Source organism: Polypterus senegalus, chromosome 13 (assembly GCF_016835505.1).
Source record: "Polypterus senegalus isolate Bchr_013 chromosome 13, ASM1683550v1, whole genome shotgun sequence".
Taxonomy (NCBI): Eukaryota; Metazoa; Chordata; class Cladistia; order Polypteriformes; family Polypteridae; genus Polypterus; species Polypterus senegalus.
In genome coordinates, this window is record NC_053166.1 from 73,810,113 (window position 1) to 73,836,116 (window position 26,004).

General features: G+C 37.1%; 1 protein-coding gene across 4 annotated transcripts in view; it reads left to right on the forward strand.

The window, feature by feature from the left end:
• otud5a (OTU deubiquitinase 5a) overlaps positions 1-26,004 on the forward strand; it is a 182,488-nt gene that overhangs the window by 151,523 nt on the left and 4,961 nt on the right. For 3 of the 4 annotated variants that reach the window (XM_039776077.1, XM_039776078.1, XM_039776080.1), the window contains 4 exons: positions 1,961-2,109; positions 13,485-13,670; positions 20,012-20,216; positions 20,847-20,963. In XM_039776077.1, coding sequence (XP_039632011.1) covers positions 1,961-2,109; positions 13,485-13,670; positions 20,012-20,216; positions 20,847-20,963 — 657 coding nt within the window. Of the gene's footprint in view, positions 1-1,960; positions 2,110-13,484; positions 13,671-20,011; positions 20,217-20,662; positions 20,763-20,846; positions 20,964-26,004 lie in introns of those variants that run through there. The other variant, XM_039776079.1, reaches the window with a different exon arrangement.

A 26,004-nucleotide genomic window follows, 5' to 3' on the forward strand; every position in this document is an offset into this window, starting at 1 on the left:
AACGAAAGCAGAAAGAGCGAGCCAGCTTCTTCAAGGACCCCTTCAGACACGCTAGGCAATTGCTGGAGGGAAACAAGTCCGGGAAGCTCGAAATAACCAGGGAACAAATGGAACAGCACGTCAAAAGGCAGTGCAGTGACCGGTTAAGAAATATCCCACTAGGAACACCAGGGTATGTGCCCCGGCCTGCGCCACCGACGGCTGAGTTCAACATCATGCCCCCCAAGCTTAGCGAAGTCAGGCAAGCCGTGAAGAAGGCAAGGTCCTCATCAGCACCAGGCCCCAACGGAGTCCCCTATCACTGCTCCGCCACCAGGAGACGTTCTAGCGATTAAAGGAGGGAAACGTTGGTGAATGGTGGTTCCTAGCTGAAGACCCTGCAGCTGACCCATGGGCACCGGAGGAGGTGCAACAGGCAGCAATGCCAAGCAGGTTATACCACCTACCTGTACATCGACTGACAGCAACACTCATAACAGTGACAAAACAATTACATTGACAATCATGTTATGTTATTTTTAAAATGTTTTCTTTTTCTTTCCTTCTTTAACACACTACTTCTCCGCTGCGAAGCGCGGGTATTTTGCTAGTCAGTAATATTTTAGAATAAGCTTTTAAAGCACAGAGGAAGCAATTATTTCCGCATTTCTTTTTCTTCTCCATTCATCTCTATTGGCTTATCAAACTCATCAATTTAGGTATGTTTACAAACCTTAAGTTTTACCCTGTTGGCCATGCTCTCTATCTCAGGGGTGGGGGTTGACTTGTTCTCAATCCTACTTTTTGTAAAAATTGATTGATTTGAATGGAATGATTACAGTAAAATTAACAAAAAAAAACAAAAAAAAAGTGTAACACAGTATAATTGTTACTAAATAATATATTTTTTGAAGAGTAGAATATTTCCATTTAAAGGTTAACTTACTGAACATGGTTATACTGCTAGTGTAGAATAGCAGACTACATAAGCCAGAGTTATGGATCAGGTTTAAAAAATATATACTATATATTATACACACACATACGCACATAGTAGAACCCCTATTTAACATTTTTATAGAGGCAGACTTAAAAGTTTTAAATGCAGGAAAAATGTTAAATGAAGGAATATGTCACTCATGTGTCTGGATCCTGTTAGAATAGGACTAGGTTTTCTGTGTTTAAAATTTTTTTTATCATTTCACTGCAGCTATTTTGTGTTTACTAGTTATGGAATAGTTTATTTTGATTTGTTTTGTTTTTGGAATTGCTATTGTTGTTTTTATTTCATATTTGTACTGCTGTATTGTTGAAAGCAATGGCACCTTTGTTAAGCTATAGTAGCCAATTGCAGGTCAGCACAACTTTGCGCTTGATTTTTAAAAGCTAAGACACATTACAGCTCTATTCTAACATCTCTATCTGATCTCAGGATACTAGGTTCAGGTGTACCTGCACTTCAAGTTCAAGTTTATTGTTATGTGCTCATAGTAGAATGTTATTTTTTTTAATGAAGATTGTATTGTACAAAAACAAATTGTCTTTGCTTTATTCACAAATGCTTTTCCTGATTGTTTTTAAGATAAGAATATTCCAGGTGCTTACTGATTTACTTCCAGCCACTGTTTATTTTATGCCTGACACTTTAAATTTTCTGTTCCCTACCCTTCGAGCAAATACTGACTAGGAGTGCCTTTGGTAAATCGTAACAAGAATTAGCAGATAGTATTGATGTTGCAAAGTGGTGTTAAAGAGGCTACTTTAAAGGTAAATGTAAAAGTAAAAATTGGGAACAGTGTCAGCCTTTTTTTCTCCTGGAATCAATGCCATTTTATAGAGATGGAGTTTTATAACCAATTATTTAAACTTTTTTTTTCTTTTTTAACATTAAGATCCAGCAATTATATTAAAAGGCCCTTCATAATTCAGTTATCTAACAGGGCTCTTTTCATGTAACATTTCCTTTTTGCCTTATTTACAGAACCAATCAACACGTTCCATGGCATTCATCAGAATAATGATGAGCCAATACGGGTCAGCTACCACCGTAACATCCACTACAATTCCGTTGTTAACCCAAACAAAGCAACAATCGGAGTTGGACTGGGGCTACCAGCCTTCAAACCAGGGGTGAGTATACGAAGTAATGATTAGCTTTTGACTCCTTCCTTGAGTAAATGGAATAAAATACTAGAATATTTATGGTGTCTCATAGTTAACATTTAGGTGATTACTTATTAAAAAAGTAGTGTTTTCGAGTTTGCAAAATACTATACAATTTTGTTCTACTAGACACAGTAATGAAAATTAAAATGAAATAATTTGTATTATTGTTGCATTATTCCCATCATTTCCATATCCATAGTAAATATAAAGCATCTGGTGAAGCCTTTGTATGTGAAACACCACCCCCCATCTATACATTTTCTGCAGTTTGACAAATGTACCCTAATGCCAGCAGCCAGGCCCTGAATAGCCATGCAACTGTTGTCCTTGGGAGACTCATTCTGTTACATATATCTGTTTTCATTGTTAAATCAGACAAACTTCAATGATGTAAATTATATATGGGTAAAAGTTATATCTGATCATTTTGCTACAAAGACTTTGAATTTTGATTAAAGGTCTCTATATGGTATAAGATGATTCAGGTACTACTCTGTGTTACAAGTCTGTTTATAAGCACTGTCTTGTGTTTTTAATGAAGTTTCTGGAAATTTTTTTCTTTATGACCTACAAAATATGACAAAACATGAAAATAGACATTTAGCAAAACACAGCAAATATATTAACTATGAGTCATCATGTGCTGTGTTAAAATAAATTGGGCTTTCCCCAGCATTATACTACGGCATATATAGTAAAAATGACAAGTACATTTAAGAACTTTCATGCATTAGTTCTGATGTATTTTTTTATAAATAAATAAGCATATAAGCATTCTTTTTATTCCTTTTGATATTTTTCATCTTTCAGGTTTTTCAGTTTCATATTTTTAGACATAATACTTTGCTGACCTGAACTTATGTACTGTATTATTTGTGTTTATTTGTATTTCATAGTGAGTAAGGTGTTACTGAAAACCATTTTGCTTATTTTCATTGTTACTTGCTATTGTGCTAAAACGTTTCACATCCTGGCTTAATAGTTCAGCTAGAAACTTTTTTTTTTTCTGCAATTCTGCACAATTTTGATAATCGTTTGTATAGTTTCCCATATAGATGTTACATTTTAAAGTTTATGGTCTATCAGTTAACACCTGGACTTCAAATTTATTCCCCACTATGTATTAAGTTATCCATAGTTCTGCAATTGAGGACACTGCATTTCTTTTCCAACAATTTGAAAATTGTGTCAGCTCTTCCAATTTTCTGTATTTAATCACAAGTACTTTTTTCTGTCCCCTGTCCCCCTTGCCACAGATTGTGATTTGCTTACTTATTTTTAATGTACATTTGGGACCTTTATCGATTGTTCAAATGGCAGGATAAAACCCAACCTCTTGTTGCATCCAAACGGTACCATGTTTCAACTTTACGCCTGGTGGAGCTGTGGTGTTCTTATGTGTGAGTGGACTTATTGCAAGGAGGGCTTCTGTTGTCTTTCTCCAATGTAGAACCCTCATCCTTATCTGAATTCACGTCTGTTATAGCACATCTTTATTTGAAAACTATCAGTGTCAGATCGGGGATATGAACATGACTGAGAGAATAAAACTGAATAATTACACAAAATGCTAACTTTTACAAGTACTATAAATTTACACTGGCTGCGTGAAGGACTTGGGATCGAACCTGCAACCTCTCGACTTGGAGACAGAAGTTCTTACCTCTGCACCAGCCAAGCAGACATATATGCATATGTGTGTGCGTCAAACACTATCCCAATTTCTTTTATTTTGGTTAAATTCTAGAAGAAAAGCGCACTTGTTTTGTTATATCTGTGTCTTTTGTGAAAGTGTTTATTTGATACTTGGACTTCAGTCTTCACAAATTATACACGTCATGTAAGCATTTTGCCAATTATTATTAGAACACAAAAAAAAAATCTGTTTTAGTTGTGTTCAACATTTCTTGCCTCACATTTTGTGTAATCCAACATTTACACAGATCATTGTAGACACAGAACATACATGAAATGTACATGTTCCAAATAACTAGGGTGGTGAGGTGCCTTGAATTGTATAGAGTCAATAATACAGTGCTTCTGGAAAGTATTCACAGCGCATCGCTTTTTCCACATTTTGTTATGTTACAGCCTTATTCCAAAATGGATTAAATTCATTTTTTTCCCTCAGAATTCTACACACAACACCCCATACTGACAACGTGAAAAAAGTTTACTTGAGGTTTTTGCAAATTTATTAATAATAAAAAAACTGAGAAATCATGTGTACATACAGTTTCGCCCATTCCTCTTTGCAGCACCTCTCAAGCTCCATCAGGTTGGATGGGAAGCGTCGGTACACAGCCATTTTAAGATCTCTCCAGAGATGTTCAATCGGATTCAAGTCTGGGCTCTGGCTGGGCCCCTCAAGGACATTCACAGAGTTGTCCTGAAGCCACTCCTTTGATATCTTGGCTGTGTGCTTAGGGTCGTTGTCCTGCTGAAAAATGAACCGTCGCCCCAGTCTGAGGTCAAGAGCACTCTAGAGCAGGTTTTCATCCAGGATGTCTGTGTACGTTGCTGCAGTCATCTTTTCCTTTATCCTGACAAGTCTCTCGGTTCCTGCCGCTGAAAAACATCCTCACAGCATGATGCTGCCACCACCATGCTTCACTGTAGGGATGGTATTGGCCTGGTGATGAGCGGTGCCTGGTTTCCTCCAAACGTGACGCTTGGCATTCACACCAAAGAGTTCAATCTTTGTCTCATCAGACCAGAGAATTTTGTTTCAGGTGCCTTTTGGCAAACTCCAGGCGGGCTGCCATGTGCCAATTACTAAGGAGTGACTTCCGTCTGGCCACTCTACCATACAGGCCTGATTGGTGGATTGCTGCAGAGATGGTTGTCCTTCTGGAAAGTTCTCCTCTCTCCACAGTGGACCTCTGGAGCTCTGACAGAGTGACCATCAGGTTCTTGGTCACCTCCCTGACTAAGGCCCTTCTCCCCCGATCGCTCAGTTTAGATGGCCGGCCAGCTCTAGGAAGAGTCCTGGTGGTTTCGAACTTCTTCCACTTACGGATGATGGAGGCCACTGTGCTCAATGGGACCTTCAAAGCAGCAGAAATTTTCCTGTAACCTTCCCCAGATTTGTGCCTCAAGACAATCCTGTCTCTGAGGTCTACAGACAATTCCTTTGACTTCATGCTTCGTTTGTGCTCTGACATGAACTGTCAACTGTGGGACCTTATATAGACAGGTGTGTGCCTTTCCAAATCATGTCCAATCAACTGAATTTACCACAGGTGGACTCCAATTAAGCTGCAGAAACATCTCAAGGATGATCAGGGGAAACAGGATGCACCGAAGCTCAATTTTGAGCTTCATGGCAAAGGCTTTGAATACTTATGTACATATGATTTCTCAGTTTTTTAATTTTTAATAAATTTGCAAAAACCTCAAGTAAACATTTTTCATGTTGTCATTATGGGGTGTTGTGTGTAGAATTCTGAGGAAAAAAATGAATTTAATCCATTTTGGAATAAGGCTGTAACATAACAAAATGTGGAAAAAGTGATGCGCTGTGAATACTTTGTGGAAGCACTGTATTATTTACCCTATACAATTCAAGGCACCTCACACCCAGATAAATAAACGGACTTGAGTTGGAAGAACTTTGTGTACGACTAAAACTGTGTCGGTTGGGGATGGGATGGCAGGCTGCCTGCTGCTAGTGTTGATCAACACATTTACAAAACAAAAGACACTGATAAGGAGGTGCAAGGGAATTTAAGGTGACCTAGGATTATACGTTTTTTTGTAGGCTTCAGGGATTCTAGTGTTAGGAGGACAGTCCTTTCACTACACCCTGGGACTTTTTGAAAAGTGAAGACAGTATATGGACAAGGGTTTGTTGATGAGGTTCCCTTAAATCAGTATGTGGAAGAACATTACAGACACAACTCCTGATTTCAAGCACAAGGTTTAGCACTAACTGAAAGAGTGCTCCTTTAACATGGAGGATGTTATGCAATTGCTTTGATCTGGTCGTCTTCCTTATTAGCTTACTTTTCTGATCTTCCTCAGCAGTGTTCATCCATACATATGGCAGTGCTTTAACTTCTTGCTTTTGCAGGTGTTGGGTGAAACACATTAAACAGCTCACATTGTATTTGACATACTTCAGGTTTGACTGAAATCAAAGCTGTTAGGCAAATGAAGTGTTACAGTGCTGTGAACTTGCTGATGTGGATAAACACTGGTCCCTAGCCATCTACTTAAAGTACTACATATACAGCTTGAAAACTAATGTCTGAGGTGCCTACTTTGTGCAAACTCCCATGCAAATGAGTGAATGGCTGTTCCTCAGACTGAATGAGAAATATGGTGCTGACTGTAATACCCATTTCAGTAATGCATTTATCTTGGAGGGTGGGCTTGGAACGTAGCAAAAACAAATACTGCCATAACAAGCCTGGATGCAGTATATCTGTCAGTTCTGAATGTGGGCGTCTTCTGATACTTTTTGCACAGTTTCTTAGATTCAGATGGTGTTCCATCTAGTACTGCCCCACCCAGCTGCTCAGGTGATATTTTGGTGCAATTGGTGGTTAATCAGTCCGATTTAAATACCCAAATACTTAGTCACAACAACTTCCATAGGAGTCCAGTTCAGGCTGGCTCTGCTATGTACTGCTTTACCATTCAATTGATTTGTGTAACATTCCAAGAAAACCAGGCATAAATTACATATTGCAAAGTTGTGTCCAAAATTTTTTGCTTTATTCTTTACGCTTTTTGCATTTTCAATTGCAGTTACAAGGACCTAATTATATATAATGCAGTTTTTCTGAACAGCTGTCTCAACTATACACACAGAAGTGTCAGTTTTAACACAAACACTCTTCTTATAGTTTTACTGTATCATCAGTAAACAGTCACATTCCTTTGCATATATAGCACTTTGTGCTGATGGTAATAAGGACAATAATCATTGCCACCTCTGCCCTATACATTATTTTCTGCCTTCTGACTCCCTTTGATATTTTTTTGTATTTTATGAAAAATTTTTTAATGAACATTATTATTTAAATTTCTTACTGAAAATGTTGCTAATGTTCATTGTTGCTTATAAAAAGCAAAGCTCCTTTCAACATGAATAGTCTATACAAAGATGAATTGCTTCTGTCAACTGAACAGCTTTGTAGTACTTGCTTAATGTGTTTACTGTGCCTGCTTATTCCACTTCTAGGGTCACAGGTAGTCGGTGCAAAGCACACTTACTTGCAAATGTAGACTTACCTGTACCAAATCAGTTATAGATTTGTGATTTAATCTGTTACACTTATTTTTGGGATGTGGGCATCCACAGAGAAAAGCCTACACAAATAGTGACCCGGTCAGGATTTAAGCACTGGCTTTTAGCACTGTAAATAAACTGCAGTGGCACCGTGCTACCCTGTAATGCCTACTCGCAAAAAATATTATTTTTTCAGTGCTGTAAATTCACAATAGTAACTATATCTCCAAATATTTTCATTAAAAACTGAGGCTATGTCACATTACTTACTTAGGAGTTTGCTTTGTTATTGTAAATTGTGATGTGCTTGTTTGTCTGTCATGGAGATACAGTGATTACAGCATTTAGAAGGTAAGACAATTGTGACCAACCAGGAAAGTGTATTCTATTTTTTCCCGCTCATTGTTTAATAATACACCTACTAGCTTTTGAATGCCTGAGTTTCTGTTGTAAAGGCCAGACTAAGCTCCTTGGAAACGGATGTTTGTTTTGCATATTTGCCATTCAGCAACTGTCATTAATGCATACAAAAAAGCAAGAGAACTTCACAGTTATGTTGTCTATGTGATCATTTCTCTGTCTTGGTAGCAGCTGTGTGGTTGGAATTGACTACCTTTACTACATACGTGCAATATCAATCAGTATCACTGATGTAACGAAGGAATACATCTTGAAAACCTGATTGTAATTATTGAAACTTAACCCTTGCTTTTTTCCTCCCAGAAACTAAAATATTTTAATTGTACATGTGTTGTCTAGTTGATTAATTCTTTAGGTCATGTTAATTTCCTTAAAGTTGTATTTCAGATAATCTGCCCATTTCTTTACCTTTGATGTTTAGTACTGATGTTGTCAGACATAGCCTCCTTTTCAGTTTTTGTAAGGTTTGGTAATAATTGACTTGGCCCAGGCCTAGCAACTATTGCATGTAAACCACTGCACTGTTACAGAGTTTGTTTTGTTCAGGTGGTATTGTGTCCCTCTAGATTAGAGTATCTCAGGCGGGTGATGCTGTACTTCTAAATAAGCGATGTAATTTTTTGACCACCTGTATATTCTCTTTTATAGCATCTGGCTTTCTTTGATTTTTGTTCTGTAAGAGACATAAATCAACAGCTTGTTTGTGTCAATAGGCTCCAGGTTGGGAGTACTTTGTTTTTACCGATTTTAGCATTTTGAGTATGTTCAAATTGTATTTTTAATATTAAAAGTTTTTCTTATAATGGACAGCATAGTGGTGTAGCAGTTAGTGTTGTCTGTGCAAGTCCTGTATCAGTCTATAGTTTACACATTCTCAGTCTCTGGGGTTTCTATCCATTTATCCTAGTTTTCCACTCAAATCTCCAAAAGAAAGAGTGGTTCATTTGTTTGGTGATTTTTAATGAGCAATGTGTGTGTGTCTTGTAACTGATGTTGCTATTACATGCTCTGACTCAATTTGACCCTTAATTAGATTAAGAAGGTTTGAGGGTGTTCCATATTTGTGCCTTTTGACTTTGTTTTGATTTTTGACTGCAGCTTCATTTTGACGCAATCAAGCAGGACAAATGCAATGAATTTTTTCAAATAATCTTTTTGATGCTGCTTTATGGTAGAGTTAGGGAGGTGTTCCAGAAAATGTAGACCTGTGATCACTTCTCTTGCATTTTGATAGTGTATTTTTTATTTATACTGCATAGGTTGGACAGGCGACAAAAAATTAAAGGTGTTAGTATTCCCCTCCAGGCTAGTGTTTAACTATTGCAAGGGTCTATCAACCCATTTTGTATTGAAACAGGACTGTGTCAGGTACAGTATTTAGAAACCAGGTGGCACACAGCTATTGCTTATGTCCCCACATGGATTAATGCTAACATAAGGGAATGAAAGAAACATACATTAGATAGACATTTATGGAGAAATGACGATGGTAAAAACATTTGTTTTTCTTTTCAATAAAGAGCTGTGCTGTAAGTTATGGGCTTCTAATGGGTTTTTAATGCATTTCTAGCACTAAGAAAAAGGCACTCCAGAAAGGGACTGCTTTTCAGCATTTCACTGTGCATTTAGGCGCCATTTACCTTACAGAAGTAATAAAATGTCAAGCAGATTGTCCCCTGAAGCGTCTTCCAAGAAAATAACTAAGCATGCAGTGACGCAAATTCAGGATACAGCCATTTGCATTTTTAAGATTTCTGTGGAGTGTTTGTATATAGTAACGCAGCATCTATGTCAAACACAGGAAAGCTCACGTGTCATATCTCGCGTCATATTTGTGATGGTCATTACCACCAGCAGTATAAGATTTCTAAGAATTACACAACAGAGAAAGAAATGCAATGTTTATTTTGAAATGCTTTTTTAACTAAGGTAATCTGCATTTCTCATTCTGAATTAAGAGTGAATGGTACCTTTATCTCTCATACAATAACTTATACTAATTGAGTTCACGTTTCACTACATAATTTTTTATATAGTTTAAAAAGTCAAATTAAAAAATGTGTGGAATCTACACAAAACGTTTTAGAACGCCTCAGTTTTTCCAATTTTTCTTCAAATATGATCAGTTGAAATGCACTGTATGACCTAAAATGGTGACAAGGTAAGTAGTAAACTAGAGGATTAATTTTTTAGGTTAGCAAAAACTGAAAAAATTAATTTTCAGTATATTCCAAATGGGCCTTCTACAGGGAACAACTAATAGGTTACAACCTAGAGATGTTCTGCAGTAATAAAAGTAAATTATTTGCATAGGTTGATTACATAAACACCCTTGGTCTTAAATCAGAGTTGGAACAGACTGTGTTACTACACCCTCTGAATTACTACTTTGATAATGTTACACTGTAGAAAATTGTAATTCCAATAATAATGACAAGAACATTGCAAATAACAAATGAACTGAGACAGAGCACTAGTACCCACAGAAATGTAGGCCTTTCGTTTAGAGAAATTGTCCAAAAAATCAAAGTGTCAGTGAGAATGGTGCATTACACAGTTCAAAAGCAATTGGAACCTTCAATAGGAAGAGATCTGGCAGACCCAAAGTCACAACTCAAGCAGAAGACAAGTTTCAAAGGGTCACCAGCTTGTGTGATAGGCGTCTCACAGCAAACCTTCAAGCACAGCTTAGCAGTGGGTGAAAAAGCAAGTGTCAGTTTCTACTGTGAAGAAGAGACTTTGTGCTGCAGGTTTGACAGGGTGAGTGGCAGTAAGAAAGCCATTCCTCAGAGAACAAAATAGGGCCTTGAAATATCAACTGGGACTACTGTAGACTGGAAGAAAGTCTTATGGACCGATCAATCAAAATTTGAAATCTTTAGTTCATCATGCAAGGTGTCTGTTCACTGTCAAGTTGGTAAAAGGGTGGTTCCTCAGTTTGTGACACCAACTGTAAAACACTGAGGAGGAAGTGACTGGCTTTTTGGATCAAAAGGGTTATCACAGTTTAGTTGTTATGTCATCAAAAGGTGATTACTTTGATTAATCAAAAATTAAAATAAAATTTTGTACACTTCATGATTCCTTGAGTTATTTTTTTTATTTGCCATTGTTTATTTGTTCTATGCCTTGATTACATGAAACATTAAGACATTAAACTGTATGCATTTACATAAAAACTGAGGTGTTCAAACACTTTTCACAAGTGGTGTATAGTATTTATGATTTGTTATTTGGGACAATGGTGAGAAGGAGCTCAAGGGAGCTTTTTGATAAACAGTTCTATTCACATTAAGGAACAAAACTCAAAAACCAAGAATTATTATGTGTTGATTTATGATGACAGTTTTTATTATGTTCATATTATGTGATACCCCCTGTGAAATGTTTAGTGATGTGTTGAACGTACGGAATTCCCTAGCTAGTCATTCTTTTTGTATTTACATAAACATCATAATCTTCATTAACTAATTTGGATTTGGTATAGAAGTGTGTGTTTGCAAAAATTGTATGCATTGTTTATCATAATTTTAATAGCAACACTAGTATTGATTAGTGTTTCTATTTAGATAGATAGATCAGGAAAATTAAAATAAGTCAAATTATATAAACACTGATGAGCCAAAAGATTATGAACACCTTCCTAATATGCTGCTGCTGTTCCATGTGTCATCAAACCTGTTCTCACCTTCTCCTCAACATATACAGATTTTATATGTATACAGAGCAAAATTTTACTTCACTAATTTTTTTTTAAAGATATTTTAAAGTTAATAAACATGAATAATTCATCAGTCACCCAAAGGTGTCATAATAACAGTGCCTTCTTTTAAGACAGGTGTCAAACCGCATTGTTTTATTGTGTTAGTGACAGAATAACCACTTTTTCAATCACGTGACTTCTTTAAAATGAGTTTAGTTTTTTGAAAAAGGACTCCAGGAGTTTCAATTTTGGGAAGCTAGAAAAAAAGATTAATATTGAATGGGAAGTTAGCACAATTTCATGCAAGGTCTTTGTGACAGAATTTTATTTGTGCTTTGGAGATTGTTTTTAAGCAGTAGTGATTTATTTACCATTTCTCATTAAAAAAAAAACTGTTTTCTTTCTTTGTGTTTTTTTTTATTAACAAAATTGTAGCAGAACCACCTTGAAATTAATGATTTTAAAGCATATTAAAGAATCCTGCAAGGCTGAGAAAGGCAAAAAAGTAAAAACTCAAATACATCACTTGCATCAAAGTTCCCTTCCATTTTCCTGTAATTATCTGTCCTTCTAAATAAACCTCAGCTATTCACTTTAAGAAGACAGGTACCTAATTGAAATGAAAAGATTGAACCATAATTCTGGCTGCTTTGATTTTGTGATAAATCACTTTCTTTTACTCTGGTGCTGTCTCTAGGGTTGGAACTGTTTAGTTTTGTAAGGTACACAAACTTTGAGACATCTTATTATTATATGTAGCGTAAAATATAGATACATTATAATTCATTTCCTTAATGGGTTACTTTTAAAACATCCAACATTTATCAGCATATAACCTGTTATTTATGATATGTTTGATGATGATGATTTTTGTGTCTTACAGAGAACTTTTACTAATTATCTTTTTATAATCATTTATGTATTGTAAGTAGGTAGATGACAAGTTCTGATTATGGATCTTTACACTTGAGCACAATAAGCATTCATATTAAATGAACATTTAAAAAGAAGTTAGCTTCTATTTAAATGTCTGGTTGCAATGTAAATCTGCGACCACTTTGGTCCTTTAGGAATAAGATTTTGTACACCTGACTTAGGCAATGCAGGAACCAACTAATAACTAAAGCCAAATTTTGATTAAGAAATCAACTGAAAGCCCATGCTCACTGCAGGCATCCAAAGCTCTAATTGAGCAGCCCAGTATAGTATGTCTTTGTCTCACTCTTTCCATCCATCCATCTAATATAGATACTTGTTTTCTTCAAGATGATAACTGTGTTTCTTATTTAGTTTTATGAATGTGGTCACATTAAGACATGACAACTGTCAGCTCTGATTTTTAGTGAGTGTCTTTGCAACATACCATTTATTTTATTTCCAACGTTATTTTTACGTGATTGATTTGTGTTTTGCTGTTATGTTTTGTTCCTTAAATAAAAAGGAAAAAAGCAATCCAACTGTCATGGGTTGATAGGAGCACATTGCTCCCTAAGCTAAGGGCCAAAGCAACTAACCATGTGTGGGACACAAGTTTATTGCAGGCCGCAGTCATTTACACACAAGGCAAGTTGATAGTCACCAGTTGGTGTAACATACAACTCTGAGATGTAAGAGGAAAATTGGAGTATCCCAAAAACATCCATGCAGACAAGGAAAGGGAATGCATAACAAACAGAGGGTGGCATCTTGTTATTCTTTCCTTTATAAATTTGCTTGTCTTCTTTTTTATTATGTCAAATAATCCAGTGTGTTTGGGGTGAAATGATTCTTTGTTTTTATGAAAATATATCAGTTGCAATATGTTTTATTAGAATATGTTTAATCCTTGATGCATTAGCTACTGAAAATTAAGTTACTTTCCCTAGTTGATTAAATTTCTTGTAAAATCTTTTTTTTTTTTTTATAAAATGTTCTTTTCTTTTTCTATGTTTTGATCCAAAGCTGTTATACTTACCTGTGTTATTATCTCCTTTCATACAGTATGCAGACCAGTCCATGATGAAAAATGCTATAAAAACATCAGAAGAGTCATGGATTGAGCAGCAGATGCTAGAAGACAAGAAAAGGGCAACAGACTGGGAAGCCACCAATGAAGCCATTGAAGAGCAGGTGGCACGTGAGTCTTATCTGCAGTGGTTGCGAGACCAAGAAAAACAGGCGAGGCAGGTCAGTGAATATACAAATTCCAAATCCAAATTACAGATTAATCCTTCTGACTGACTTCTAGTAGCAAAAATAAGAGAGAAATCATGATTTATAGGAAGGAAGTAAAGCAAAGTATTCTCTTTTTGCTTTCTATAAATGACTTTGTGTTATTAATATAGTATTTACAATGTGAATGTTAGCAGAAAGAAATCTTGGGTGCACAAACTGGTGTGTGTGTTTGTGCCGGTCTCAAGCCCGGATAAATTGGGAGGGTTACGTCAGGAAGGGCATCCGGTGTAAAATTTTGCCAAATCAAATATGCGGACAACAATATAAATTTCCATACCGGATCGGTCGAGCCCCGAGTTAACAACGACCAGTACTGTTAGTCAACAGGGTGCTGGTGGAAATTGGGCTACTGTTGGCCGAAGAAGAGGGGGGAGACGTATCCGGAGGCAGGAGGAGAGGAGGAAGGTAAAGAGAGTGGAACTGAGGGTAGGAACTTTAAATGTTGGCAGTATGACTGATAAGGGGAGAGAGTTAGCAGATATGAAGGAGAGAAGGAAGGTTGATATATTGTGCGTGCAAGAGACTAAATAGAAGGGGAGTAAGGCCAGATGGATCGGAGTTGAATTCAAATTGTTCTATCATGGTGTGGATGGGAGGAAAAATGGCGTAGGGGTTATTCTGAAGGAACAGTATGTCAAGAGTGTTTTGGAGGTGAAAAGAGTGTCAGACAGAGTAATGATTATGAAGCTGGAAATTGGAGGTGTGATGATGAATGTTGTTAGTGCATATGCCCCACAGTGGGTGAGAGAGAAAATTTTTGGAGTGAATTGGATGAAGTGATGAACAGTGTACCCAAGAGACAGAAAGTGGTGATTGGAGCGGATTTCAATGGACATGTTGGTGAAGGGAACAGAGGAGACGAGGAGGTGATAGGTAGGTATGGTGTCAAGGAGAGGAATGAAGAAGGTCAGAGGATAGTGGATTTTGCCAAAAGAATGGACGTGGCTGTGGTAAATATGTATTTTAAGAAGAGGGGGGAACATAGGGTTACGTACAAGAGTGGAGGAAGATGCACACAGGTAGATTACATCCTATGCAGAAGAGTCAATCTGAAGGAGTTGAAGACTGTAAAGCGGTGGCAGGGGAAAGTGTAGTTAAGCAGCATAGGATTGTGGTCTGTAGGATGACATTGGAGATCAAGAAGAGGAAGAGTGTGAAGTCAGAGCCAAGGATCAAATGGTGGAAGTTGAAAAAGGAAGACTGCAAGGTTGACTTTAGGGAGAAGATGAGACAGGCACTGGGTGGTAGTGAAAAATTACCAGACAGTTCGGAAACTACAGCAGATGAAGTAAGGGTGACAGCAAGAAGGGTGCTTGGTGTCACATCTGGACAGAGGAAAAGAAAACCAGGTAGTGAAATGGGGAAGTACAGGAGAGTATACAAAGGAAGAGGATGGCAAAGAAGGGGGATAGGCAGAGAGATGCAGAAAGTAGACAAGAGTACAAGGAGATAAAGCACAAGGTGAAGAGAGAGGTGGTGAAAGCTAAATAAAAGGTGTATGATAAGTTGTATGAGAGGGTGGACACTAAGGAGGGAGAAAAGGACCTGTACCCATTGGCTAGACAGGGGGACTGAGCTGGGAAAGATGTGCAGCAGGTTAGGGTAATAAAGGATAAAGATGGAAACATACTCACAAGTGAGGAGAGTGTGTTGAGCAGATGGAAAGAGTACTTTGAGAGGCTGATGAATGAAGAGAATGAGAGAGAGAAGAGGTTGGACGATGTGGAGATAGTGAATCAGGAAGTGCAACGGATTACCAAGGAGGAAGTAAGGACAGCTATGAAAAGGATGAAGAATGGAAAGGTCGTTGGTCCAGATGACATACTTGTGAAAGCATGGAAGTGTTTAGAAGAGATGGCCAGATTGTTTAATGTAAATATGAAAAGTGAGAGGATGCCTGAGGAGTGGAGAAGAAGTGAACTGGTCCTGATATTTAAGAATAAGGGGGGTGTGCAGAACTGTAGTAACTACAGTGGGATAAAATTGGACCTGAAGAAGCCATATGTTTGGGTGCCTTGAGAGGAGTTGTGGTATTGTATGAGGAAATCGGGAGTGGCAGAGAAGTACGTAAGAGTTGTATATGATATCTATGAGGGAAGTTTGACAGTGGCGAGGTCTGTGGTAGGAGTGACGGATGCATTCAAGGTGGAGGTGGGATTACATCAGGGATCGGCTTTGACCCCTTTCTTATTTGCAATGGTGATGGACAAGCTGACAGACGAGATTAGACAGGAGTCCTTGTGGACTGTGATGTATGCTGGTGACATTGTGATCTGTAGCGATAGTAGGGAGCAGGTTGAGTAGACCCTGGAGAGGTGGAGATATGGTCTAGAGAGGAGAGGAATAAAGGTCAGTAGGAACAAGAAAGAATACGTGTGTAAATGAGAGGGTATATGGGTTGGAGACAGTGGTACTGACCAGAAAGCAGGAGACAGAGCTGGAGGTGGCAGAGTTAAAGATGCTAAGATTTACATTGGGTGTGACAAGGATGGACAGGATTAGTAATGAGTACGTTAGAGGGTCTGCTCAAGTTTGGACGGTTGGGAGACAAAGTCAGAGAGGCGAGATTGCATTGGTTTGTGCAGAGGAGAGATGTGAGTATATTGGGAGAAGGATGCTAAGGATAGAGCTGCCAGGGAAGAGAAAAAGAGGAAGGCCTAAGAGAAGGTTTATGGATGTGGTGAGAGAGGACATGCAGGTGATGGGTGTAACAGAACAAGATGCAGAGGACAGAAAGATATGGAAGAAGATGATCCGTTGTGGTGACCCCTAACGGGAGCAGCCGAAAGAAGAAAATAATTCAAATAAAATGACAGAAAAAGTACAATGTATTAAATATCAGTCTGCAAAACTAAATAATAGTAATTTAGTAATTGCAATGAAATCCTTAAGAAAACAACTCTGGATATGTATGTTTTTGTCTGACGCTAACAGAGATAACAAGAGACTGCCTGCATGTCAGTTTAAATGACTGAATACTGCTGGGCATGTCACATTTGATAACTGAATGATAACCTTCCAGCACAGTTGTGCTTGCTCCTTTTCCTGACAGCTAATAGCACTGCTTGAAGGGTTAACGGCTTCAGCGTGTTTAGCTGCAACCTCTGCTATTTTTTTTTTTTTTTCTATTTATAACACACAACATCTGACAAACGAGCTTTCTCATTGTTTGTACAGCCCAAAGCGCTCACAGCCCTTTTTCTTTGTTTCTGCATTATATGGCTGTACTTTTGGATGAGCATTCATTGGCTGTGAGTTGTCATGCACACAGGGCCCATCCCATGGCTAAAGACAAAATCACTATGTATATCACACATGTATATCACAAAATGGCTAGAAAAGTCACATAATGTGACATACCTTTAGATTTATAATTTCTATACCTACATTGTTTAATTCAGGGCCTTCTGCCACATGTAGCTTATTTAAATACTATTTTTATAGAGTGCGTTGAGACTGAACAATACGTTTTTATGTGAATGGACTTCTATCTAACAAGTGTTCTCATGCATACACTGTTAATATGAGCAGACTCCACCTATAGGATGTCTAAACCAGCATTTAAACCTATTCTTCTGAATCTGTGAGACAGTAATGCTAACCACACTTTGTCCATTGTTTTCAACATAAAATAATCTAAGCTTAGTACTGGAAAATTGTACTTTTGCTGAAACCCCTTGGACACCTGCATTATAATACTTTAACAGTCTATACCCAAGCTAATAGCTGTGTTTGGGTTATTTAAAACATCACATGTCTGAGTTGTTTACGTACACAATTGACTTTCTTAAAGCCTTTATTTGCCCAGGCTGTTAAGATTGGTCTTGTGTGCATTTATAGGAAACCCATTGTTTTCTTGCTTTGAAAGTACAGACTGTTGGTGTGATCACACTTTTAGCTAACTTATAAATGAAGGTGTTGAATATTTGTGCTCCTTTTAGCCTAAAATTAACCACAGATTTGACCATTTTAAAAGTTTCTCTAAAAGCAGTATATATTTTTTTCCTCTTAGGCTTGGTTATATTTGAGATGGACCATTGTGTATTTGTTCAAATGGAATAAGACTTTTCTTTGTGTAGACTAGTAAATATATAGTAAAGGCTGTTTTTTTTTTTTTTAACCAAGGACATGTTTTTCACAGCCTGTTTAGATGTGCACATTGGTTCAGTTAGAATGAATTGTCTAATCCTTTACTTGGGAGAAAGCTGGCTGCTGGGCCTCTGTTACCGCTCAGGCTGAAGGACCCAAACATATGCCTGTTTTGTTCAAGTAAAAGATATTCCAAAATGGATTGTAAAGGATTTAAATGTACAGAATATCCACTCTATCAAAGTATATCAGTTGTTCCAATCCGTCTGAGGTCATAGCATTTGGTTAACAGTTATTGCTGACATTATGTTGCATTTGTTAAGAGCCTATTATACAACATAGGACAGATTGACATTGAGACAAAGTTAAAGAGGACAGAATAATGTAACCTATACTGCCTTGCCCTTTTCTGATAGATGGATTTAATTCTGCATAGCTATTAAAATGCATACTCTGTATGTTGAATTCTAGAACTTTTTTTCTCAAGTTATCTATGAACCTACAGTATATTTGGTGAATGATCAACTAGACAACAAATGGTTATCTTATATGCACTTTCTGCTGCTTTTGTTTACAGTGATTCTGTGTATCTTCTGTATGTTTCTTTCAAATGTACTGTACATATTCCTAGGTGAAAATCCTAGAATATTTTTTCACAGTACTTTATTTGTCAAATTTCCATAACTATCATAATTTTTAAATCTAAATTTGCTTTTTTATTGTTAGGTATTTTAGAGTAAGCTTCAAACGTTTAAAATAAATGGTGTGAATGGTCTGTCAATTTCATACCAAGAGTTTTGCACGAGTATGTGAGATCAGGATGAACTTCCACTAACAGAAAGTATATCAAAGTAAACTTCAAAATGTTACATGAAAAACAGCTGCGATCACACTCTTGATTCATATAATAACATATACTTTACCTTTCAGACACATTTCACTGTGGCACATGGTATTGTTGGCGCTGGCTTGGATGTTGAGTTTCTTTGATGTTGGAGATTCTTCATTCTTCCATTGTTTCAATCGTTCTTTGAACTCTGCATCAGAGTGATGTATCCAAGTTTCATCCCTTTTTTTTTTTTTTTTTTTGGAACATTGTGGCCATGATTCATTTCAAGAAACCTTGCTTATGAAGAGTGAATTCAGCTAACTGTAGTATCTGCTGTATCACATACTTTTACTCTTCAATTCTTCATTGAAATTCACTCCACAGTGGTAGCATTTTCTTCTGTCATCAATATCCAATGCCAACCAGACCTTCGGCCATTTTTGAGAGAAGTTTTTTAGTAATGGAGCTTTAGCCCATCTTTTTATTGTGGCATGTGCAGGGTAGTATTCCTGGTACATACTGTCTAGGGAAGAATCTCTGATGGCATGCTGTTCTCTAGCATGAAAAAGTCAATGAAAACACAATACTTTTTTTACATTGCTATTGAAAACTGTGTTGTTTTGCTTCTTAAAATAAGAAACTCTGCATGAACCAAAAGTGCTAGAAATTTATAATTCACCTATTTAACAAATGTTTGGCCACATCATGTTCTTATTGCAAAGTAGTGGAATATTTAAAAAGTGTGGTTTAGAGTTAGGGGCAGACGCATTCAACTATTTTTACCTTCGGTTTCTGAATGCACTGTACAAAGTTTACCTTTAGAAAATCTTGGGAGACTCCAGGTTAATGTGTGGTACTGCCAGGACTGTCCTCGAGCTTTGTCAAAAGATGAAACATACTAAAAACTAAAGAGAGTTTATTTTAAAGGTCTAGTCGGTAAAATTGATAAGTATCTGTGAAATGAATAAATACTCATCCTTGGTTCAGCTTGTCTTAATATATATAACATTTTATGACACTCAACATGGCAGCTGTTTTAGTCTTGTATGAAATTTGTTAACACTTGCATTTCATTGAAACGTCCAGGTTGGAAAATGCAAGATATTTAAACCAAATAATACTTAACGAACTGTCACTGGCTAAAAAGGTGTTCTCCTACCTTGTTGATTAACTCGAGACCTGTGAAGTTGCCTATATATATATATATATATATATATATATATATATATATATATATATATATATATATATATATATGGGGCATATATATAAATTTCCAAATAATATTTTAGGCTATTGTCTGGGGATGATAATTGACTCTGTTTTCAGTCTGCATTAATTTAGCTTATTTGACTGATGTCTGTTTTCTTTTTAGCCACGGAAAGCTAGTGCAACATGCAGTTCTGCCACTGCTGCAGCATCAAGTGGTTTGGAAGAATGGAGTGGTCGATCTCCAAGGCAAAGAAGCACCGCACCCTCCCCAGAACATCCAGACCCACATACTGACTCCACTGTTAAGCCTCCATCGCCAGCTGGGGCAGCCCTTATCCTGCCTAAACCACCTTCACCTTGTGCACCAGGTTGGTTATAGATAATGCCACTGCCACATAAATAGGGAATACACCATTATTGTAGATATTGAAGTACAAAATCACAGAAATGTCTGACATTAAACATGTCTTGTGACATTAATAACAATTCAAATTAAAGTGTATTTAGCATATCTTTACTTAGGGTCTGTGGGAGTAACAAACAAGTAGTCTTCACCTACATATGGTTTTCTTAAAACAATTGATTTAAAAATCTAAACATTTTGGAGATAAAGAGTTTATGAGAACCAGGCTTATTTTTCTGACCTTAACCTGCACCTTTTACTGTAATTCCTGGTTATTGAGTTTCAGTGGATCAGATACAGTATCAGTTTTTCTTTCTTCTGTGTAGGAAAGCAAGATTACTTTACTGTCTTGTGAGGTGCTCTTTTGATAAAACTCGTGAGAGGAACATTTCAATTTGTCTTTTGTTACAGATTGTTCAAAGCTTGTCAGGGAAGCAAACTAATCTGCACTGAGTTGCTAGCCCAGATTTGTGAGGACTGGTGTAACTTTGAAATGGTACTGTAATAAAGCAATACAGATGTTGTTCGATATTACATTTTTTCCTGAAAGTTGCCTTATTTTTGTGTGTCTGCTTGTCTTTTTAACCTTTTCAAGGTACCAGCACCCAGTCATGTGTAACAGGTGACAGAGCGTCATCGTCTCCACTCGTCTCCTTGTACCCTGCACTTGAGTGCCGAGCTATCATGCAGGAGATGTCACCTACTGCTTTTGGTAGGTACCTGGTGGATTTTAACCTGAAGACACCTTACAAAGTAGTAACATCTAAAAATACTGTCTCCTGAACATCTGCTGCTGAACCTATGATAATACCAGAAAGATATATGTGTTAGGGAATAAATTTATAAACCTGCTTCCATTTGACTCCACAAAAGCACATAATGTTAGTTAGGGTAAAGAAACATGTACAACTTCTGGTAAGTAAACTTACTAGGATACTGATTCAAGACTAGCTCTAGAGAATATTAAGACGTTTACTTGCCACAGTCTATGTCCCAAACAGTGCTCACATTTGACATAAGCTTGTTTTATTTAAATCTAACATTTTTCTTCACACAGTGTTGTAGATTTGCAAGATATATGTGTTTATTAAGGTTAATGGGTGCCTTCTTGCACCATTGTAATAATCAACTTTATTCAGTAGAATTCAACTGTACCTGTGAGTTTCAGCAATCAAGAGCAATTGTAAATCTAGTACTGATATGCAATACTTCTCCTTAGTAACAGAAATTATTCCAACCGCAATGAATATAAAAACATAATAATCTCAGACACCTCCATCTTACCACTACCTCCATATTCAACATGTTTGATACTAATCCCGAAAAGTTGCCTTGAAAGCTTGCATTTTGTAATGTTTTAATTAAATAATAAAAGGTGTAATTTTACTTGACTTCTCATTACATGGCATGTGGTGCTAGCTAGCAAAATAGTATTAGTAAGAAAGCACTTACCTTCACAGTTGAAAATATAATTTTCATGAAAATATTTGTATCCCTTTTTTAGAAGACATGTTGTGCTCCACTAATTTTGTAACATGTGCCATAGTCAGATTTTTGAGAGAATAGCTAAACAACAGTCCTGATTGCTCCATTGTGTTTGCCAACCTCCTTTCAACAGGAAGTTAATGACTCCTGCAGGAAACCGGCAGGAAGTCAACATAGATACCCATGCAAGTGGTTATTGAAAACAGATCTCTGCAAAGTGGTCTACATTAATTCAAAAAGTAAAACACAAAATAATTGATCACATAAGCATTCAAACGCCTAAAGTCAATATTTAGTAGATGTGTCTTTGACGGCCATGTCATGTCAGCCGTTAGTTTTTGTGCACATTTCTCCATCATCTTTGCCTATCTGGACATTGCAAATTTTTCCCCAGTTCTTCTTTGCAGTGCTGGTCATCTCTGCTAGGGTGCATGGAGATTGTAAATGCCTTTTTCATATCCAGCCAATCCAGCCACAAATTCTGAAGTGGACCGAGATCTTGACTGCAAGTCAGCCACTCCAGCACATCAACATTTTTACTTTTAAGTCTTTTCTGTGTAGCTTTTTTGGCTTATGCTTCTGGTCATTGTCTTGTGAAAACAAACCTGATTTTTGTCTAGAATTTCCCTGTATTGTGCTGCATTCATTTTAACCTCTAGTCTCACAAGCCTTTAAATGGCTGCTGCAGAGAAGCATCCCCAAAGTTTAATGCTGCCACCAGTATGCTTCACAGTGAGGGATGGTCTGCTTTTTGATAATGTGCTGCATTTGGCTTATGCCAGACATGATATATAGTTGGGTGGCTAAAAAGCACAATTGTGGTCTTATCAAAACATGGAACCTTCATAGTCTCCCATACTCCTTCTGGCAAACAGTAAAGGACTTGGTGAGCAGTTACTGTCTCTCAAGTCTTAGCCAATTATGCTTGTAATTTCTTCCGAGTTCTCATACGTCTATAGGTGGCTTCCTTCTGTAGTTGTCTTGTTGCAGATTTATAGCTGTGCTATACTTTTACATTTCCTATTGATTAACTTCACTGGACTCCAAGGGATATTCATTGATTTGGATATTTTCTCGTCTCCATCCCCTGACTTGTGTTTTTCAATCATCTTTTCATGGAGTCCCGTGGAGTGTGTTTTTTGTCTTCACTGTGTAGGTTAGGCCATGATGCTGACTCACCACAAGTTGGACCTTCCAGATACAGAAGTGCATTTATGATACAATCAGTTGAAATCCTCTTGATGCCAGACAGGTGATCTCTGTTTAAATAATCATGTGACTTCTAAAACTTACTTTCTGCACCCAGTGACATTTACATGTATCTTATTAAAGGGGATGAGCACTTACGCAATCAGTTATTTCATGTCTTATATTTGTAATTAATTTAGGCTACTTTCAGAGACCTGTTTTCACCTTGACTTTAAAGAGTTTTTCTGTTTCTGTTGATCAGTGTTTAAAATAACCAAATTAAATTTACTGTGATTTAATTTTGCATAACAGTAAAATGTGAAAACATTTTAGTGAATACTTTTATAGGCACTGAACGTATGTGCTGTATGTTCTTATTTGTATTTTTTAAATTTTCATTAAACTCCTTAGTGCTAAATTTTTTCTCAAAAAAAATATAAAAAGCATTTTAAAACATGCAAAACACTAAAAGTACAAAGTCAGAGTACAGTGGTGTGAAAAACTATTTGCCCCCTTCCTGATTTCTTATTCTTTTGCATGTTTGTCACACAAAATGTTTCTGATCATCAAACACATTTAACCATTAGTCAAATATAACACAAGTTAACACAAAATGCAGTTTTTAAATGATGGTTTTTATTATTTAGGGAGAAAAAATCCAAACCTACATGGCCCTGTGTGAAAAGTAATTGCCCCTTGTTAAAAATAACCTAACTGTGGTGTATCACACCTGAGTTCAATTTCCGTAGCCACCCCCAGGCCTGATTACTGCCACACTTGTTTCAATCAAGAAGCCACTTAAATAGGAGCTGCCTGACACAGAGAAGTAGACCAAAAGCACCTCAAAAGCTAGACATCATGCCAAGATCCAAAGAAATTCAGGAACAAATGAGAACAGAAGTAATTGAGATCTATCAGTCTGGTAAAGGTTATAAAGCCATTTCTAAAGCTTTGGGACTCCAGCGAACCACAGTGAGAGCCATTATCCACAAATGGCAAAAACATGGAACAGTGGGTGAACCTTCCCAGGAGTGGCCGGCCGACCAAAATTACCCCAAGAGCGCAGAGACGACTCATCTGAGAGGTCACAAAAGACCCCAGGACAATGTCTAAAGAACTGCAGGCCTCACTTGCCTCAATTAAGGTCAGTGTTCACGACTCCACCATAAGAAAGAGACTGGGCAAAAACGGCCTGCATGGCAGATTTCCAAGACGCAAACCACTGTTAAGCAAAAAGAACATTAGGGCTCGTCTCAATTTTGCTAAGAAACATCTCAATGATTGCCAAGACTTTTGGGAAAATATCTTGTGGACTGATGAGACAAAAGTTGAACTTTTTGGAAGGCAAATGTCCCGTTACATCTGGCGTAAAAGGAACACAGCATTTCAGAAAAGAACATCATACCAACAGTAAAATATGGTGGTGGTAGTGTGATGGTCTGGGGTTGTTTTGCTGCTTCAGGACCTGGAAGGCTTGCTGTGATAGATGGAACCATGAATTCTACTGTCTACCAAAAAATCCTGAAGGAGAATGTCCGGCCATCTGTTTGTCAACTCAAGCTGAAGCGATCTTGGGTGCTGCAACAGGACAATGACCCAAAACACACCAGCAAATCCACCTCTGAATGGCTGAAGAAAAACAAAATGAAGACTTTGGAGTGGCCTAGTCAAAGTCCTGACCTGAATCCAATTGAGATGCTATGGCATGACCTTAAAAAGGCGGTTCATGCTAGAAAACCCTCAAATAAAGCTGAATTACAACAATTCTGCAAAGATGAGTGGGCCAAAATTCCTCCAGAGCGCTGTAAAAGACTCATTGCAAGTTATCGCAAATGCTTGATTGCAGTTATTGCTGCTAAGGGTGTCCCAACCAGTAATTAGGTTCAGAGGGCAATTACTTTTTCACACAGGGCCATGTAGGTTTGGATTTTTTTTCTCCCTAAATAATAAAAACCATCATTTAAAAACTGCATTTTGTGTTTACTTGTGTTATATTTGACTAATGGTTAAATGTGTTTGATGATCAGAAACATTTTGTGTGACAAACATGCAAAAGAATAAGAAATCAGGAAGGGCGCAAATAGTTTTTCACACCACTGTATATAAAGTATAATCTCTCTATTATATAAAAAAACTTGGAATGAGAAGAGACTTTTTAGCCTGTGACAAGACGTGACTTTTTCAGAGAAATACTTTCACGTCCCGTTAGACGAGACTTTATGCCAAGAGATTTAAGCACGCCCGGTGCCGGAAAAAGACAGAGTAGATGACAAAGTAAAACATCGTAAAGTGTTCAGAAATGCTGGCGCAATACACATGGAGAGCAGGTTAGAGATAATGAAAGTACTAAAATTCAATAGCCTAAATAAAATGATAGTAAAGATCACATTAGCGCAAACAAACAGAAACTATTACTCGGTGAAATAATGGAACAGAAAAAAGAGATTGAATATATTGTTCAGATTTAAACTTTAAGTCGGAGACTTATGGATCGTCTAATTTGTGTTGCCGTCAGGGAAAAGTAGTGTTTCTTCTCAAGGAAGGGGCATATCTGTGAGAATTAAAAGATTCGTTTTTGGTGACAGTGAAAACTACATACGTGAGTGGCAGAGATGTGAAGTGGATGGTGCATAGCACAGGCCCGGGGGGATTGGCGAGTGAAGCGAGCAGGGGGCATAGCCCCCTAGTGTCTGTATATATATTCTGCATATGATTTTAGACTAAGTTTGGTTGGAAACAGCTAATTTTTTAGGCAATTTTTTATAGACATCTAGGTCAATGCCAAAGGTTTATGTGTGTGATGCATTTTGTGAATGCATAGAATTGATCTGTGTGTATATGAAACGTTTTGCAAATACTCAAATACTGTGCAAATAAACAATGCATTTCTTTTAAAATTGTAATATTTCAGACATGATCCAACACACACTCCATTTTAAATGCATCTTGAATATTTGTCTTGTTGTCTACCATTTATACTGAATTGTGTGAAAATTTTTTTTTTTTGTTTGTATGTCATTCTTTCATTACTCACTTTTCTAAATAGAAAGTCTTCCATTATCTTTTACAGCATGAAAGCA